Source organism: Pristiophorus japonicus, chromosome 6 (genome assembly GCF_044704955.1).
Source record: "Pristiophorus japonicus isolate sPriJap1 chromosome 6, sPriJap1.hap1, whole genome shotgun sequence".
Taxonomy (NCBI): Eukaryota; Metazoa; Chordata; class Chondrichthyes; family Pristiophoridae; genus Pristiophorus; species Pristiophorus japonicus.
The window spans coordinates 9,976,760-9,995,142 of record NC_091982.1 but is presented as its reverse complement, the minus strand read 5'-3'; the positions used below and the strand labels follow the sequence as shown (position 1 = coordinate 9,995,142).

The 18,383-nt window shown below is 45.9% G+C and overlaps 1 protein-coding gene across 11 annotated transcripts in view; it reads right to left on the bottom strand.

The window, feature by feature from the left end:
* Nucleotides 1–18,383, bottom strand: part of tex11 (testis expressed 11) — a 454,209-nt gene that overhangs the window by 136,057 nt on the left and 299,769 nt on the right. For 8 of the 11 annotated variants that reach the window (XM_070882608.1, XM_070882603.1, XM_070882605.1 and 5 more), the window contains one exon: nt 7,509–7,629. In XM_070882608.1, coding sequence (XP_070738709.1) covers nt 7,509–7,629 — 121 coding nt within the window. Of the gene's footprint in view, nt 1–7,508; nt 7,630–17,672; nt 18,078–18,279; nt 18,372–18,383 lie in introns of those variants that run through there. The other 3 variants (XR_011593569.1, XR_011593571.1, XR_011593570.1) reach the window with 3 other exon arrangements.

The window sequence follows — 18,383 nt, the reverse complement described above, 5'->3', positions numbered from 1 at the left end:
GAGTCCGTCCCAATGCCACAGCTCCCTCTTTCCCCAATATTAATGCCAGTGTCCCATGAATTGAAACCCCTACCTCCCACACCACTCTTTCAGCGACGCATTTAAACCTCTAATCTGTTTGTCCCTATGCCAATTTGTGCGTGGCTCACGAAGTAATCCAGAGATTATTATCTTTGAGGTTCTGCTTTTTAATTTGTACACTAGCTCCTCAAATGCCCTCAGAACTTCATTCCAATTCTACCTATGTTGTTGGTTGCTGTGTGGACTGCCTCCTTCCTTCTCCAAGTGCTTCTCCATGTGCCTCCTGTCCCTGTCTAACCTAAGGGGTGTGACTGCCTCCTGAGTCAAGAGGTAACTTTTCCCTCTCCCTGATGCATCACAATGTCTGCACCTCGGATTCCAGCTCAACAAATCTGAGTCGAACCTCGAGTTGGAGACACTTACTACAGATATGGTTTCCTGGGACCACACTGCTCTCCACAAACTCCCATATGCTGCAGATGCAACACATAGAAACTAGTTGTAGGATTAGGCCATTCGAGTCTGCACCACCATTCAATAAGATCATGGCTGATCATTCCCTCAGTACCCCTTTCCTGCTTTCTCTCCATACCCATTTATCCCTTTAGCTATAAGGGCCATATCTAACTCCCTCTTGAATATATCCAATGAACTGGCATCAACAACTCTCTGCGGAATGCCACAGATTAACAACACTCTGAGTGAAGAAGTTTCTCCTCATCTCAGTCCTAAATGGCCTACCCCTTATCCTAAGACTGTGTCCCCTGGTTCTGGACTTCCCCATCATCGGGAACATTATTCCCGCATCTAACCTGTCCAGTCCCGTCAGAATCTTATATGTTTCTATGAGATCCCCTCTCATCCTTCTAAACTCCAGTGTATAAAGGCCCAGTTGATCCAGTCTCTCCTCATATGATATGTCAGTCCCGCCATCCCGGGAATCAGTCTGGTGAACCTTCGCTGCACTCCCTAAATAGCAAGAACATCCTTCCTCAGATTAGGAGACCAAAACTGAACACAATATTCCATGTGAGGTCTCACTAAGGCCCTGTACACCTGCAGCAAGACCTCCCTGCTCCTATACTCAAATCCCTTAGCTATGAAGGCCAACATACCATTTGCCTTCTTCACCGCCTGCTGTACCTGCATGCCAACTTTCAATGACTGATGAACCATGACACCCAGGTCTCGTTGCACCTCCCCCTTTCCTAATCTGCCGCCATTCAGATATTCTGTCTTCGTGTTTTTGCCACCAAAGTGGATAACCTCACATTTATCCACATTATACTGCATCTGCCTTGCATTTGCCCACTCACCTAACCTGTCCAAGTCACCTTGCAGCCTTTTAGCGTCCTCCTCACAGCTCATATCACCACCCAGTTTAGTGTCATCTGCAAACTTGGAGATATTACATTCAATTCCGAAATCATTATTGTATATTGTAAAGTGGTGGGGTCCCAGCACTGAGCCCTGCAGCACTCCACTAGTCACTGCCTGCCATTCTGAAAAGGACCCGTTTATCTCAACTCTCTGCTTCCTGTCTGCCAACCAGCTCTCTATCCACGTCAATACATTACCCCCAATACCACGTGCTTTGATTTTGCACACCAATCTCTTGTGTGGGACCTTGTCAAAAGCCACATCCACTGGTTCTCCCTTGTCCACTCTACTAGTTACATCTTCAAAAAATTCCAGAAGATTTGTCAAGCATGATTTCCCTTTCATAAATCCATGCTGACTTGGTCCGCCTGTCACTGCTTTCCAAATGCGCTGCTATTTCATCTTTAATAATTGAATCGAACATTTCCCCCACTACTGATGTCAGGCTAACCGGTCTATAATTACCAGTTTTCTCTCTCCCTCCTTTTTTAAACAGTGGTGTTACATTAGCTACCTTCTAGTCCATAGGAACTGATCCAGAGTCGATAGACGGTTGGAAAATGACCACCAATACATCCACTATTTCTATGGCCACTTCCTTAAGTACTCTGGGATGCAGACGATCAGGCACCGGGGATTTATCGGCCTTCAATCCCATCAATTTCCCTAACACAATTTCCCGCTTTATAAGAATATCCTTCAGTTCCTCTTTCTCACTGGACCCTCGGTCCCCTAGTATTTCCGGAAGGTTATTTGTGTCTTCCTTCGTGAAAACAGAACCAAAGTATTTGTTTAACTGGTCCACCATTTCTTTGTTCCCCATTATAAATTCACCTGAATCTGACTGCAAGGGACCTACGTTTGTCTTCACTAATCTTTTTCTCTTCACATATCTATAGTAGTTTTGGCAGTCCGTTTTTATGTTGCCAGCAAGCTTCCTCTCATATTCTATTTTCCCCCTCCTAATTAAACCCTTTGTCCTCCTCTGCTGTATTACAAAATTCTCCCAGTCCTCAGGTTTGCTGCTTTTTCTGGCCAATTTATATGCCTTTTCCTTGGATTTAACACTATCCTTAATTTCCCTTGTTAGCCACGGTTGAGCCACCTTCCCCGTTTTATTTTTACTCCAGATAGGGATGTACAATTGTTGAAGTTCATCCATGTGATCTTTAAATGTTTGCCATTGTCTATCCACCGTCAACCCTTTAAGTATCACTCGCCAGTTTATTCTAGCCAATTCATGCCTCATACCATCAAAGTTACCTTTCCCCAAGTTCAGGACCCTAGTCTCTGAATTAATTGTGTCACTCTCCATCTTAGTAAAGAATTCTACCATATTATGGTCACTCTTCCCCAAGGGGCCTCGCACAACAAGATTGTTAGTTAGTCCTTTCTCATTACACATCACCCAGACTAGGATGGCCAGCCCTCTAGTTGGTTTCTCGACATATTGGTCTAGAAAACCATCCCTAATACACTCCAGGAAATCCTTCTCCACCGCATTGCTAACCAGTTTGGTTAGCCCAGTCAATATGTAGATTAAAGTCGCCCATGATAACTCCTGTACCTTTATTGCACGCATCCCTAATTTCTTGTTTGATGCTGTCCCCATCCTCACACCTCCTGCACTGCCATCTCTATCTAACCTTGTTTTATATATTTACTTCATTGAAGTTTTATGTAATTAGTTCAATTGCTTTATTTTTAGTTTATTTAAACTAATTAATTTAATTAGTTAAAATTTTTAATTTAATAAAGTATTAGTTATAGATTTCTAGTTTTAAATACTTATGGTTTCAAGTTTATACAAACACTACAAGTGTTAAAATGAGTGTGAAATATTCGATGGGATAAACAGAGAGAGAGTATGTATTGAGTTTTAGCATCTTTGAAAGTAAATAAATCACAAGTATCCCAGGCTGTTAAGGAAGGCAAGGGAGGAATTAGCGGAGGCTGACCATCATTTTCCACTCCTCTCTGGCTACAGGTGTCATGCCAGAGGACTGGAAGACTGTTAACATTATGCCATTGTTTTAAAAGGGAGAAAGGGATAGATTGAGTAATTACAGGCCAGTCAGCCTAACATTCGGTGGTGGGAAAATTATTGGAATAAATTCTGAGGGACAGTATAAAACGACATTTAGAAAATCACAGCTTTGTTAAGGGAAAGTCGTGTCTGACTAACTTGATTGAATTGTTTGAGGAGGTAACGAGGAGGGTCAATGAGGGTAGTGCATTTGATGTACATGGATTTTAGCAAGGTCTTTGACAAGGTCCCACATGGTAGGTTGGTCAAAAAAGTAAAACCATGGGATCTAAGGGAAAGTGGCAAGTTTGATCCAAAACTGGCTCAGTGGCAGGAAGCAAAGAGTAATGGTCGATGGGTGTTTTTGTGACTGGAAACCTGTTTCCAGAGGGTTTCCACAGGGCTCAGTACTAGGTCCCTTGTTTTTTGTGGTATACATCAATGATTTAGACTTCAAAGCAGGGGCCATGATTAAGAAGTTTGTAGATGATACAAAAATTGGCCATGTGGTTGATACTGAAGAAGATAGCTGTAGATTGCAGAAGATATCAATAGACTGGTCAGGTGAGCAGAAAATGGCAAATGGAATTCAATCCAGAGAAGTGTGAGGTAATGCATTTGGGGAGGGCTAACAAGGCAAAGGAATGCACAATAAATGGTAGGATACTGAGAAATGTAGATGAACAGAGGGGCCTTGGAGTGCATGTCCACAGATCTCTGAAGGTAGCAGGAAAGGTAAATAAGATGGTTAAGAAGGCTTATAGGGTACTTTTCTTTATTAGTCGAGATATAGAATATAGAGAGGTTATGCTCGAACTGCATGTAACACTAGATGGGCCAAAGCTGGAGTACTGTGTACTGTTCTGGTCACCACATTACGAGAAAGATGTGATTGCATGACAGGGTTCAGAGGAGATTTATGAGGATGTTGCTTGGACAGGAGAATTTTAGCTATGACACTAAGTTGGGTGGCAGTGTGAGCTGCGAGGAGGATGCTGTGAGGCTGCAGAGCGACTTGGATAGGTTAGGTGAGTGGGCAAATGCATGGCAGATGAAGTATAATGTGGATAAATGTGAGGTTATCCACTTTGGTGGTAAAAACAGAGAGACAGACTATTATCTGAATGGTGACAGATTAGGAAAAGGGGAGGTGCAAAGAGACCTGGGTGTCATGGTACATCAGTCATTGAAGGTTGGCATGCAGGTGCAGCAGGCGGTTAAGAAAGCAAATGGCATGTTGGCCTTCATAGCAAGGGGATTTGAGTACAGGGGCAGGGAGGTGTTGCTACAGTTGTACAGGGCATTGGTGAGGCCACACCTGGAGTATTGTGTACAGTTTTGGTCTCCTAACCTGAGGAAGGACATTCTTGCTATTGAGGGAGTGCAGCGAAGGTTCACCAGACTGATTCCCGGGATGGCGGGACTGACCTATCAAGAAAGACTGGATCAACTGGGCTTGTATTCACTGGAGTTCAGAAGAATGAGAGGGGACCTCATAGAAACATATAAAATTCTGACGGGGTTAGACAGGTTAGATGCAGGAAGAATGTTCCCAATGTTGGGGAAGTCCAGAACCAGGGGTCACAGTCTAAGGATAAGGGGTAAGCCATTTAGGACCGAGATGCGGAGGAACTTCTTCACCCAGAGAGTGGTGAACCTGTGGAATTCTCTACCACAGAAAGTTGTTGAGGCCAATTCACTAAATATATTCAAAAAGGAGTTAGATGAAGTCCTTACTGCTAGGGGGATCAAGGGGTATAGTGAGAAAGCAGGAATGGGGTACTGAAGTTGAATGTTCAGCCATGAACTCATTGAATGGCGGTGCAGGCTAGAAGGGCCGAATGGCCTACTCCTGCACCTATTTTCTATGTTTCTATGTTTCTATGAAAGATTGGATAGGTTGGGGTTATTTTCTTTGGAACAGAGGCGGCTGAGGGGAGACTTAATTGCGACGTATAAAATTATGAGGTGCCTAGACAGAGTAGGTAGGAAGCACTTATTTCCCTTAGCAGAGAGGTCAATAACCAGAGGGCATAGATTTAAAGTAATTGGTAGAGAAGGGAACTGAGGAGAAATGTTTTCACCCACAGGGCGGTGGGGATCTGGAACACACTGCCTAAAAGGGTGATAGAGGCAGAAACCCTCATCACATTTAAAAATTACTTGGATATGCACTTGAAGTGCCGTAGCCTTCAAGGCTATGGACCAAGAGCTGTAAAGTGAGATTAGGCTGGATAGCTATTTTTCGACTGGCGCAGACATGATGGGCCAAATGGCCTCCTTCTGTGCCGTAAACTTCTATGATTCTAAAAGAAAAAAAGGAGCATCTCCTTCCCCTCTGTACAGAATTCCCACTCTCACTAAATTCTCAACTTCCCACTGTTTACCATGCAACAACAACTTGTATTTATATAGAATCTTTAACATAGTAAAATGTCACAAGGCACTTCACAGGAGCATTCTGAAACAAAATTTGACACCAAGTCACATAAGGAAATATTAAGGTAGATGCCCAAAGAGGTAGGTTTTAAGGAGTAGCTTAAAAGAGGAAAGAGAGGTAGAGACGTGAAGAGGTTTAGGAAGGGAATCCCCGAGCTTAGGGCCTTGACAGCTGAAGGCACGTCTGCCTATGGAGGAGCAATTAAAATCAGGGATGCTCAAGAGGCCAGAATTGGAGGAGCACAAATACCTCGGAGGTTTGTACAGCTGGAGATTACAGAAATAAGGAAGAGCGAGGCCATAATGTTACGATCTGTAGCTACACTCTGTGCCTTAGTAGATAAGACACCTTCTGCTTTTATACAACTTCTGAGCCATACCCAAGTTACAACTGTTCAGTCAGCTTCCAGCTCAATGTAATAACCTCATATTCAGGCAATCACTTACAGTTGACTTACTGTTAACTGCTTAACTGCCTTGCAGTTTTTAAAGTTCGAAGTTAAATTCTAAATGTTAAGACTAAATTTCAGGTTGACCTACTCACCTACTTCCTACTCTCACCAAATTCTCAACTTCCTACTCTGTTTATGATGCACTCAGTTAACGTTGTGATCTGTGGTTACGCTGCCCCCAAACTATGCAGAGTTTGGTGCATAGCATGAAACATTGACGATGAACTACTAAACTGCATTTGTAGGCATGTCTTGTGAGAGCCAGATCCTGAATCCAGCAGCTGAGGGCTCATTTAAGCCGCATCTTTGTCCAGCAGATGTTGGTTCTTCTTCTTACTTACACTTGTGCTCCTCAGTTATGCTCAGTGAATCACCAGTGAGTGAACCAGCATGCTGTGAGGCACTACGGTCAGAGTTGCCATTGCTCCCTAGGGTTTCCTTGCCATGGGAACCTCTAGGACCATAAAATATAATACATCAAACACAAACAGAACTGGGGCTGATTTGCCTGAGCTTTGTACGTGGAAATGCTTATTTCCCAAATGAGACTCATACAGGAAAATCAAAAACTCCACTAATTTGAGGCTAAGAACCCATTTTCACTGCATTGTTACTACAGGTACAACGTCCAAAATCCAGAATCCCCGGGGCTGAGTCCATTCTGGTTTTTGGGTCTTTCCGGATTTCAGACAAGAAAATCAAGTCTGAAGTCCGGAATCCTCGATCAAATCCATGCCAGGTTTTGAGCGGCGAGGTCTGAAATCTGGCAAAACCCAAAATCTGGCACAGATTAAGTCAAGGATTCCAGATTTCAGACTTGATTTTCTTGTCTGAAATCTGCAATCCTTGACTAAATCCGTGCCGGATTTTGGGTTTTGCCTCAAAAATGTCCTGTTTTCAGACAATAATTCCAGGCTCCAGATGACTTCATCAGCTATGAGCAAAATGTCCGGTTTTTAGACAATTCCAGTTTTTGGAGTTCTGGATTTGGGATGCTGCACCTGGAGTAGGAATCTCATAATAAGAGAAGCCAAGAGATGAGGACACGTGTTTCTTTCAGATTTGGATCCATCCAGAACTCATAATTCTGGCACAAGTTTCAAGTATGGAATGAAGGCCTCTTCAGCTCCATGTTTTAATTCATTTTTTTAACTCCCCTTGTCTCTGTCTCTCATTCTTCCCTCACTCACCGAACTCTCTATAATAACTAGTCCTTCCTCATAGTAAGACCAGACTTCCTCCAGAATTCGAGGTTCAATTTCGGTCACTCCTGTGGGGAGTGAGATCTGGATCAGGCTGTGTAGAAGTTTGCTGTGAAAAAAAATGCAAATAAGTCCTTAATGACAGTCCTTCAAACATTAAAATAAGGGTCCTATCCCATCCTGACAATAGGCAAATCATCTTTTTTTAAAGTAGCACAGTGGCACCTCAGAAGAGTGGAGCAAAGGTTTATTGTTCCCACTCTGTTGAGTTGGATTAATCAACAATGGCATAAAAAGGTGCCCTCAAACTGAGGCCTGGTATCATCCCACAGAAGACACAAAAATTATCACCTAGCTATTTATAAACAAGAGGATTTGTAATGCATAATGCAGGAGGATCATGGCATGGGGAAGCTGGAAAGGAAGAAGATTATAGTATAATTCTGTGGTCATCCAGTCAATTAACGTGGACAACTTTGCCCTTTACGTAATAGTAGTCCTTCACCAGACTCTCACATACTATCAAAATAAGCAGTTTCTTGGACCCCCATTACATGCAACCATTCACTTTGACTAGTTAAAAGGTTTGCTGTTTCATATCCCACAAACTCCCTATTTGTGTTGCAGATTTCTAAGAGACCAGCAGTGGTTAGTCCCTAACTAAATGTCTCCACCCTTCCTCCTTTAAGACGCTCCTTAAAACTTACCTCTTTGACAATGTTTTTGGCCAGCTGTTCTACTGCCTTGTTTTTGGCTCGGTGTCAAGATTAGTCTGATTACGCCCCTGTGAAGCACTTTGGGATGTTTCACTGTTAAAGTCACTATATAAATAAAAGTTGTTCTTTGCTTTTTGCAATCTTGGTGTCATATTTGACCCCGAAATGAGCTTCTGACCACATATCCGCGGCATAACTAAAAACCGCCTATTTCCACCTTCATAACAGTGTCCGTCTCTGCCCCTGCCTCAGCTCATCTGAAACCCTCATCCATGCTTCAGACTTGACTACTCCAATTCATTCTTGGCTGGCCTCCCACATTCTACCCTACGTAAACTAGAGGTGATACCAAACTTATCTGGCCGTGTCCTAACTCGCCCCAAGTTCCATTCACCCATCACCCCTGCGCTCGCTGACCTACATTGGCTCCCAGTTATGCAACGCCTCGATTTCAAAAATCTCATCCGCATTTACAAATCATTTTATGGCTTCGCCCCTCCCTATCTCTGTAATCTTGTTCAGCCTCACAACAGCACCGCCCCCACCCCCCTCGCGATATCTGCACTCCTCAAATTCTACCCTCTTGAGCATTCCTGATTATAATCTGATACGTCCTTACTACACAGTATAAATGCACACGAGGCCCATGCTTGAGAGAAGGTCAGTCTGTGACCTGTCCTTTATTCCTTAGCACTCAAGTGATGAAGGTGGGTGGAGCTTCCCCTTTTATACCTGAAGGTCCAGGTTAGGAGTGTCTCCCACCTAGTGGTCAGTGTTCTCCGGTGTACAACTTAGGTCAGTTTATACATGGGTTACAATGCTGGTTGAATACATGACATCACCTCCCCCCCACAAAGTCTTATTGGGATCACAGGTTGAGTCTCTCTGGTGTTATGCTCCCTTGTAGAGCGCCTGAGTTGGGGCTCCGGTTGTTGGGCGCTGGCCTGAGTGTCTGCTGTTTGCTGTGCCTCAGGCCTGTCCGGACTGCCCACAGTGACTGGGCTCTCCTCCCTTTGGTTCCGGTGTTCGGTCACCTGTGGTGGAGTGAACTCTATATCGTGTTCTTCCTCTGCTTCTTCTATGGGGTTGCTGAACCTCCTTTTTGTTTGATCCACATGTTTGCGGCAGATTTGTCCATTGGTAAGTTTAACTACCAGAATCCTATTTCCCTCTTTGGCAACCACAGTGCCTGCGAGCCATTTGGGCCCTGCAGCGTAGTTGAGGACAAAAACAGGATCATTTACATCAATACATCGCGCCCTCGCATTCCTGTCATGGTAGTGATATTGTGACTGGCGCCTGCTCTCGACAATTTCTTTCATGGTGGGGTGTATAAGGGATAATCGGGTTTTGAGCGTTCTTTTCATTAGTAGCTCTGCGGGTGAAACCCCTGTGAGCGAGTGTGGTCGGGATCTATAGGCCAACAGGAGGCGTGAAAAGCGGGTTTGTAGGGAATCCCCTTGGAATCTGAGCATCCCCTGTTTGATTATCTGCACTGCTCGTTCTGCCGGCTTGAACGGTGCCGTTCTAACATGGTTAATTCCATTGCCTGCCATGAAGTCCTGGAATTCAGTGCTTGTGAAGCACGGGCCATTGTCGCTGACCAAGATGTCCGGTAGACCGTGGGCGGCGAACATTGCCCGTAGACTTTCTACCGTAGCAGAGGATGTGCTTGAATTTAAAATGTCACACTCGATCCATTTGGAGTAGGCGTCTACTACAACCAAAAACATTTTCTCCATGAAAGGACCTGCGTAGTCCACATGGATGCGTGACCAAGACTTGGCGGGCCATGGCCAGGCGCTAAGAGGGGCTTCCCTGGGCGCATGGCCCAGCTGGGCACACGTGTTGCACCTGCGAATACAAAGTTCTAGATCTGCGGCTATCCCTGGCCACCAAACGTGTGACCTGGCAATTGCCTTCATCGTGACAATGCCTGGGTGCCCATTGTGGAGTTCTCTGATGAACACCTCTCTGCCCATCTGGGGCATGACTACGCGGTTTCCCCACAGTAGGCAATCGGCCTGAATCGAGAGTTCATCCTTGCGCCTGTAAAATGGTTTAAATTTCTCAGGGCATGCCCTGTACGTGGCTGCCCAGTCCCCATTCAGGACACATTTCTTGACTAGAGACAATAGCGGGTCTCTATTTGTCCAGACTTTAATCTGACGGGCTGTCATGGGTGAGCCTTCGCTTCCGAAAGCTTCAACAGCCATGACCATCTCAGCACCATGCTCAGTAGCCCCCTCAGTGGTGGCTAGTGGGAGCCTGTTTTCGGTGCCCGGTCTGTGCCGAATTGTGTAGTCATAGGCAGCTAACGTGAGTGCCCACCTCTGTATGCGGGCCGATGCGTTTGCATTTATGGCCTTGTTGTCGGCCAAAAGGGACGTTAGGGGTTTGTGATCTGTCTCCAGCTCAAATTTCCTGCCAAACAGGTACTGGTGCATTTTCTTTACCACATATACACATGCGAGCGCCTCCTTTTCTAACATCCCATAGCCCCTTTCTGCCTGGGACAGACTCCTGGAGGCATAAGCTACCGACTGTAATTGACCCTTGGCATTGACATGCTGCAACACACACCCGACACCATAGGACGACGCATTGCACGTTAACACAAGTTTCTTACATGGGTCATATAGCGTTAACAGATTGTTGGAACGTAACAAATTGTGTGCTCTATTAAAAGCCCTTTCCTGGCTGTCCCCCCAGACCCATTCGTGACTTTTGCGTAGGAGCACGTGTAGCAGCTCTAGCAGCGTGCTCAATTTGTGAAGAAAGTTACCAAAATAGTACAGGAGCCCCAGGAACGAACGCAGCTCCGTCGTGTTACGGGGTCTGGGTGCTCTCTGGATCGCTTCCGTCTTGGATGCAGTAGGGCTGATCCCGTCTGCTGCTACCCTCATCCCCAGGAATTCTACCTCTGGAGCTAGGAAGATGCACTTCGCCTTTTTCAGTCGCAGACCTACCCGGTCCAGTCTGCGTAGCACCACCTCCAGGTTGTGGAGGTGTTCTTCAGTATCATAACCCGTAATGAGGATGTCGTCCTGAAAAACCACCGTCCCTGGAATCGACTTGAGGAGGCTTTCCATATTTCGTTGGAAGATCGCGGCGGCCGAGCGAATCCCGAACAGACATCTGTTGTACTCAAACAACCCCTTGTGTGTCGTGATCGTGGTCAGCTTCTTCGACTCACTCGCCAGCTCCTGGGTCATGTAAGCTGAGGTCAGGTCCAATTTTGAAAAAAGTTTGCCACCGGATAGCGTCGCAAAGAGGTCCTCCACTCTCGGTAGCGGGTACTGGTCTTGGAGTGACACCCGATTGATGGTGGCCTTGTAATCGCCACATATCCTGACCGACCCATCCGCCTTGAGCACCGGCACAATCGGGCTCGCCCAGTCACTGAATTCGACTGGCGAGATGATGCCTTCCCTCAACAGGCGGTCCAATTCGCCTTCTATCTTTTCCCGCATCACGTACGGCACCGCTCTGGCCTTGTGGTGTACTGGTCTGGCGTCTGGGTTTATGTGAATCACTACCTTGGCCCCCATGAAAGTGCCAATGCCGGGTTGAAATAATGAGTCAAATTTGTCCAGGACCTGTGAGCATGATACTCACTCCACAGAGGAAATTGCATTGACATCGCCCCATTTCCAGTTCATGACAGCAAGCCAACTCCTCCCCAGTAGTGCGGGACCGTCCCCTGGGACAATCCAGAGTGGCAATCTGTTCTCCGAATCTTTGTGGGTCACGACTACCGTGGCGCTGCCTAGCACCGGAATGATCTGCTTTGTGTAAGTCCGTAGCTGTGCGTCAATCGGCGATAATTTTGGCCTCCTGGCCTTGGATGCCCACAACTTTTCGAACTGTTTGATACCCATCAGGGACTGGCTGGCACCCGTGTCTAACTCCATTGATACTGGGATGCCATTGACTAGCACTTTCATCATTATCGGTGGCGTCCTGGTGTATGAACTGTATACGTGCTCCACATGAACTCGCTGAACTTTAGCTTCCAGCGATTTCCCCCAGTGTCCATTTCTGCAATTTCTGCAGGTATTTTGCTCATCTCTGCAAACTCCGGCTGAATGTATGCCTCCACGCCTCCAACATGAGTTGCGGTTTGAAACAAAAGGTCCCTTGCCAGTCGATCATCCCTGACTGCCCCTGTTATTGTCCTTGAGTGCACCATTAACAGGTGTTGATGGCCCCATTACTGGCCGCATTGTCCCTTGCAATGGCGTGAATCGCTGTTCAGCTTGCCATTGTCTCTGTCGAACTCCCCCTCTGGGTTCGACTTCATGTTGGGGCATGCCTGACTGCCCTTGTCTGCCTGGAGAACTGTGTGCTGCTTTAACAATGTTGAATCTCTGTCCCAACCATTCCTTAACACAGTACCTCTCGTCTGTTCTGCTAGTGGCCATGCTCGCGTGGTTTAAATCCCAGTTTCTTGTCGCCATTGATACGTCCTTACTACACAGTATAAATGCACACGAGGCCCATGCTTGAGAGAAGGTCAGTCTACCTGTCCTTTATTCCTTAGCACTCAAGTGATGAAGGTGGGTGGAGCTTCCCCTTTTATACCTGAAGGTCCAGGTTAGGAGTGTCTCCCACCTAGTGGTCAGTGTTCTCCGGTGTACAACTTAGGTCAGTTTATACATGGGTTACAATGCTGGTTTGAATACATGACATAATCAATAATTGGTGTCCGTGCCTTCAGTTAGCCTAGGCCCTAAACTCTGGAACTCCCTCCCTAAACCTCTCCGCCTCAGTATCTCTTTTTCCTCCTTGTAGATGCTCCTTAAAATCTATCTCTTTGATCAAGCTTTTGGTCATCAGCCGTAATTTCTTCTTATGTGGCTCGGTGTCAAATTTTTGTCTTATAACACTCCTGTGAAGCGCCTTGGTATGTGTTACTACGTTAAAGGCGCTCTTTAAATAAAAGTTGCTGTTGCCTTGTGGTCTGCCTCACCACTTTTAGAACGCTTCCACCTGGGCTGTCCTCTGAATTACCATCTGTTTTTTTAATTTGTTCCGGGGATGTGGGTGCCACTGGCGAGCCGCCTTCTTGAACCACTGCAGTCTATGTGGTGAAGGTACTCCCACAGTGCTGTTGGGGGCGGGGGGCGGGTGGAGTTCCAGGATTTTGACCCTGCAATGATGAAGGAACGATGATATATTTCTAAGTCAGGATGGTGTGTAACTCGGAGGGGAACTTGCAGGTGATGGTGCTCCCATGTGCCTGCTGCTGTTGATTGCGTTTGCGGGTTTGGGAGGTGCTGTCGAAGATGCTGAGGGGAGTTGCTGCAGTTCATCTTATAGGTGGTACACACTGCAGCCACAGTGTGCCGGTAGAGGAGAGAGTGAATGTTGAAGGTGGTGGATGGGATGCCAATCAAGCGGGTTACTTTGCCCTAGATGGTGTCGAACCTCTTGAGTGTTACTGGAGCTGCAACTGGAGAGTATTCCATCACACTCCTTACTTATGCCTTGTAGATGGTGGAAAGGCTTTGGGGAGTCAGGTGAGACTCTCGCTGCAGAATACCCAGCCTCTGACCCGCTCTTGTTGCCACAGTATTTATGTGGCTGGTCCAGTTACGTTTCTCGTCAATGGTGAACCCTGGATGTTAATGGTGGGGGATTCGGTGATGGTAATGTCGCTGAATATCAAGGGGAGATGGTTAGACTCTCGCTTGTTGGAGATGGTCATTGCCTGGCACTTGTGTGACGTGAATGTGACTTGCCATTTATCAGCCCAAGCCTGAATGTCTTCCAGGTTTTGCTGCATGCGGGCAGGAACTGCTTCATTTTCTGAGCAGTTGCGAATGGAACTGAACACTGTGCTATCATCAGCGAACATCCCCATTTCTGACCTTATGATGATGGGAAGGTCATTGATGAAGCAGCTGAAAATGGTTGGGTTCAGGACACTGCCCAGAGAAACTCCTGCAGCGATGTCCTGGGGCTGGGATGATTGATTTCCAACAACCACAACCATTTTCCTTTGTGCTAGGTATGACTTCAGCCAATGGAGAGGTCCCCCCTCCGCCCCCGATTCCCATTGACTTTAATTTTATTCGGGCTCCTTGATGCCACACTCGGTCAAATGTTGCCTTGATGTCAAGGGCAGTCACTCTCACATCACCTCTGGAATTCAGCTCTTTGGCCATGTTTGAACCAAGGCTATAATGAGGTTTGGAGCCGAGTGGTCCTGGCGGAACCCAAACTGAGCATCAGTGAGCAGGTTATTGGCGAGTAAGTGCCGCTTGACTTGATAGCGCTGTCGACGACAGCTTCCATCACTTTGCTGATGATTGAGATTAGACTGATGGGGCGGTAATTGGCTGGGTTGGATTTGCCTGCTTTTTGTGGACATGACATACCTGGGCAGTTGTCCACATTGTCGGGTAGATGCCAGTGTTATAGCGGTACTGGAACAGCTTGGCTAGAGGCGCAGCTAGTTCTGGAGCATAGGTCTTCAGCACGACAGCCAGGTTATTGTCGGGGCCCATAGCCTTTGCTGTATCCAGTGGACTCAGCTGCTTCTTGATATCACATGGAGTGAATCAAATTGGCTGAAGACTGTCTTCTGTGATGGTGGGAACCTCAGGAGGCCGATATGGATCATCCACTCGGCACTTCTCGCTGAAGATCGTTGCAAACGCTTCAGCCTTGTCTTTTGCACTTGCGTGCTTTGGTACAGATTTCAGTTGTAAACAGAGTAAAATGGGATCTTAGAGGCTACTGCCTCAAATCTGCCATAAAAATCTGTACCTGAATTATGCCACTACAGTAAGTGCCAGACTGCAAACTATAGGAATTCTCAAGTTCCATTTTAAGTGCCTGGATAAATCTGGTGGACCTCTATAATATAACCCAGAGAGTCTCAAGAATCATTGCATCTTACAGAGAAACATAGACATAGAAAATAGGTGCAGGAGTAGGCCATTCAGCCCTTCTAGCCTGCACCGCCATTCAATGAGTTCATGGCTGAACATGCAACTTCAGTACCCCATTCCTGCTTTCTCGCCATACCCCTTGATCCCCCGAGTAGTAAGGACTTCATCTAACTCCCTTTTGAATATATTTAGTGAATTGGCCTCAACTACTTTCTGTGGTAGAGAATTCCACAGGTTCACCACTCTCTGGGTGAAGAAGTTTCTCCTCATCTCGGTCCTAAATGGCTTACCCCTTATCCTTAGACTGTGACCCCTGGTTCTGGACTTCCCCAACATTGGGAACATTCTTCCTGCATCTAACCTGTCTAAACCCATCAGAATTTTAAACGTTTCTATGAGGTCCCCTCTCATTCTTCTGAACTCCAGTGAATACAAGCCCAGTTGATCCAGTCTTTCTTGATAGGTCAGTCCCACCATCCCGGGAATCAGTCTGGTGAATCTTCGCTGCACTCCCTCAATAGCAAGAATATCCTTCCTCAAGTTAGGAGACCAAAACTGTACACAATACTCCAGGTGTGGCCTCATCAAGGCCCTGTACAACTGTAGCAACACCTCCCTGCCCCTGTACTCAAATCCCCTCGCTATGAAGACCAACATGCCATTTGCTTTCTTAACCGCCTGCTGTACCTGCATGCCAACCTTCAATGACTGATGTACCATGACACCCAGGTCTCGTTGCACCTCCCCTTTTCCTAATCTGTCACCATTCAGATAATAGTCTGTCTCTCTGTTTTTACCCCCAAAGTGGATAACCTCACATTTATCCACATTATACTTCATCTGCCATGCATTTGCCCACTCACCTAACCTATCCAAGTCACTCTGCAGCCTAATAGCATCCTCCTCGCAGCTCACACTGCCACCCAACTTAGTGTCATCCGCAAATTTGGAGATACTACATTTAATCCCCTCGTCTAAATCATTAATGTACAATGTAAACAGCTGGGACCCCAGCACAGAACCTTGCGGTACCCCACTAGTCACTGCCTGCCATTCTGAAAAGTACCCATTTACTCCTACTCTTTGCTTCTTGTCTGACAACCAGTTCTCAATCCACGTCAGCACATTACCCCCAATCCCATGTGCTTTAACTTTGCACATTAATCTCTTGTGTGGGACCTTGTCGAAAGCCTTCTGAAAGTCCAAATATACCACATCAACTGGTTCTCCCTTGTCAACTTTACTGGAAACATCCTCAAAAAATTCCAGAAGGTTTGTCAAGCATGATTTCCCTTTCACAAATCCATGCTGACTTGGACCTATCATGTCACCTCTTTCCAAATGCACTGCTATGACATCCTTAATAATTGATTCCATCATTTTACCCACTACTGAGGTCAGGCTGACCGGTCTATAATTCCGTTTTCTCTCTCCCTCCTTTTTTAAAAAGTGGGGTTACATTGGCTACCCTCCACTCGATAGGAACTGATCCAGAGTCAATGGAATGTTGGAAAATGACTGTCAATGCATCTTGCTGTGTTTGTTCTGCTTAACATAGAAAGGCTTGGTGTTTCCAGTAACTGAATGATATTGATGAAGAAGAAGTGGTGGAAGGACCTTCCCCCACAACATGATGATGAACACGTAGGTAAGAATATGGAGGAGAACATCTGGTCGCTAGAGAAACAAGAGTGCAACTGATAACCCAGTGCTTTCAATAAATAAAGGCTTACTCATCAAATAAAGTCATTTTTTACCTTGCTCACATTCTCAAAGTCTTCTTCCAAGTTCTTTCATAAAACATAAGTCACATTTCCTGACTCTATCCAATCTCCAAAAGCTGAAAACATTCACAAACATGACCTTGGAACTCTATGTGCACAAGCCTTCTTCAATTTACAAAACATATTCTCCAGAAAGGGCCAACAATTCCAATCATCTTATCTATAACTATTTCTTAACACCATGTCTACTCTCTGTGCAGCTAACTTGCTTGATATTGGTCTGAATATACTGCTCTTACAAGGTGCTCCCCTGAGTGAGATGAGGCTGAGAGGTGGGTGGCTGGTATGGTCCCTGCAACTTTAGAGACCTCAAGTGTCTCTTGTCTCAAGCAACTGTGCCAGTGGGAGTAGCTTCCAGGTGCCTTTCTATTGCATTGGTAAGGGATACCACACTCATGTCTGAAGTTCCCTCATGTAGAGGTATTGAAGGGAACCTTAAGGTAGCAGGCTAAATACCATTCTCCGATAAGACAGTTCCTTGCAGCACCACTGAGTGGTCAGTATAGATGAAATAGTCCCAACCAAATCTTGGAAGCCCTGCAAAGTGTCCTGTTTAAAGTATCTATAGCAACACTGTTAGCTGCCACCCTGGAAGCCACCAATGTTTGTAGAAAATGTTCCTGGTATTTTTGATGCCGAAGAAATTTTCTGGAATGTCATACTCTCCAAGGCATTCTGCAGGTTATGGGAAAAATTCTTCACTGTTTTGTGGAAGTTACTCCCACTGGCACAGCGGGTGGTGGACTCCTCCCATTTGTCCATCATCTCAATCATATGCGTGGAAACCATCTCCACTGTCTTCACAGGAGATCAATGCTGTTTAATCATTATTCTTTTGAAGGCTGGGCCTCCAATGTCTGTCTCCTTAAGATCCTCAGTTAAAAACAGTAATTTCTCTGCCCTCTGTAGAGGAATTGACACTCTCCCGCTCTTCCACTCTCAGGTCCTCGTTCGTGCCAGTGCTCAAGTGTTTCACCCAATGACAGTCCTTCTGACTCCCGAGCTATTTTCTCCCAAGTGGGTGCCTCTGTGATGGTGCTTGTATATCTTAAGATGTCATGATGTAGTTGGTGAGGCTGTGGTTTTTGGCAGCTAATTCCCCTGTGGAAGTGCCTGGGTGATCATCGCTATTACTGGTCTTTTCTTGCAAGGCAGCATCTATCATGTGAAACACAGAAGAGTTTGTTTAGTTGTGCACACAGTGACATTTTCCCTTGAAGAAACAGATGCTGAGTGCAAGGGCACTGCAATACTTTAAGAAAGCAGATAAACCTGAGACTACCTACGATAAACATTTCCCAGCCTCTGTTGTCACCTCACCCTTTCCTACAGGTTCCCCTGTCTGCCTGCCCATGATTTGCAGTACTGCTACTTCATGTATGCTCAGGATTTTCAGCATTGCTGTTCTCCCCTGGTTGTATTTCTTTGGCACTGGTTGTAAACCATCTTTTCCTTTGGAGGGAG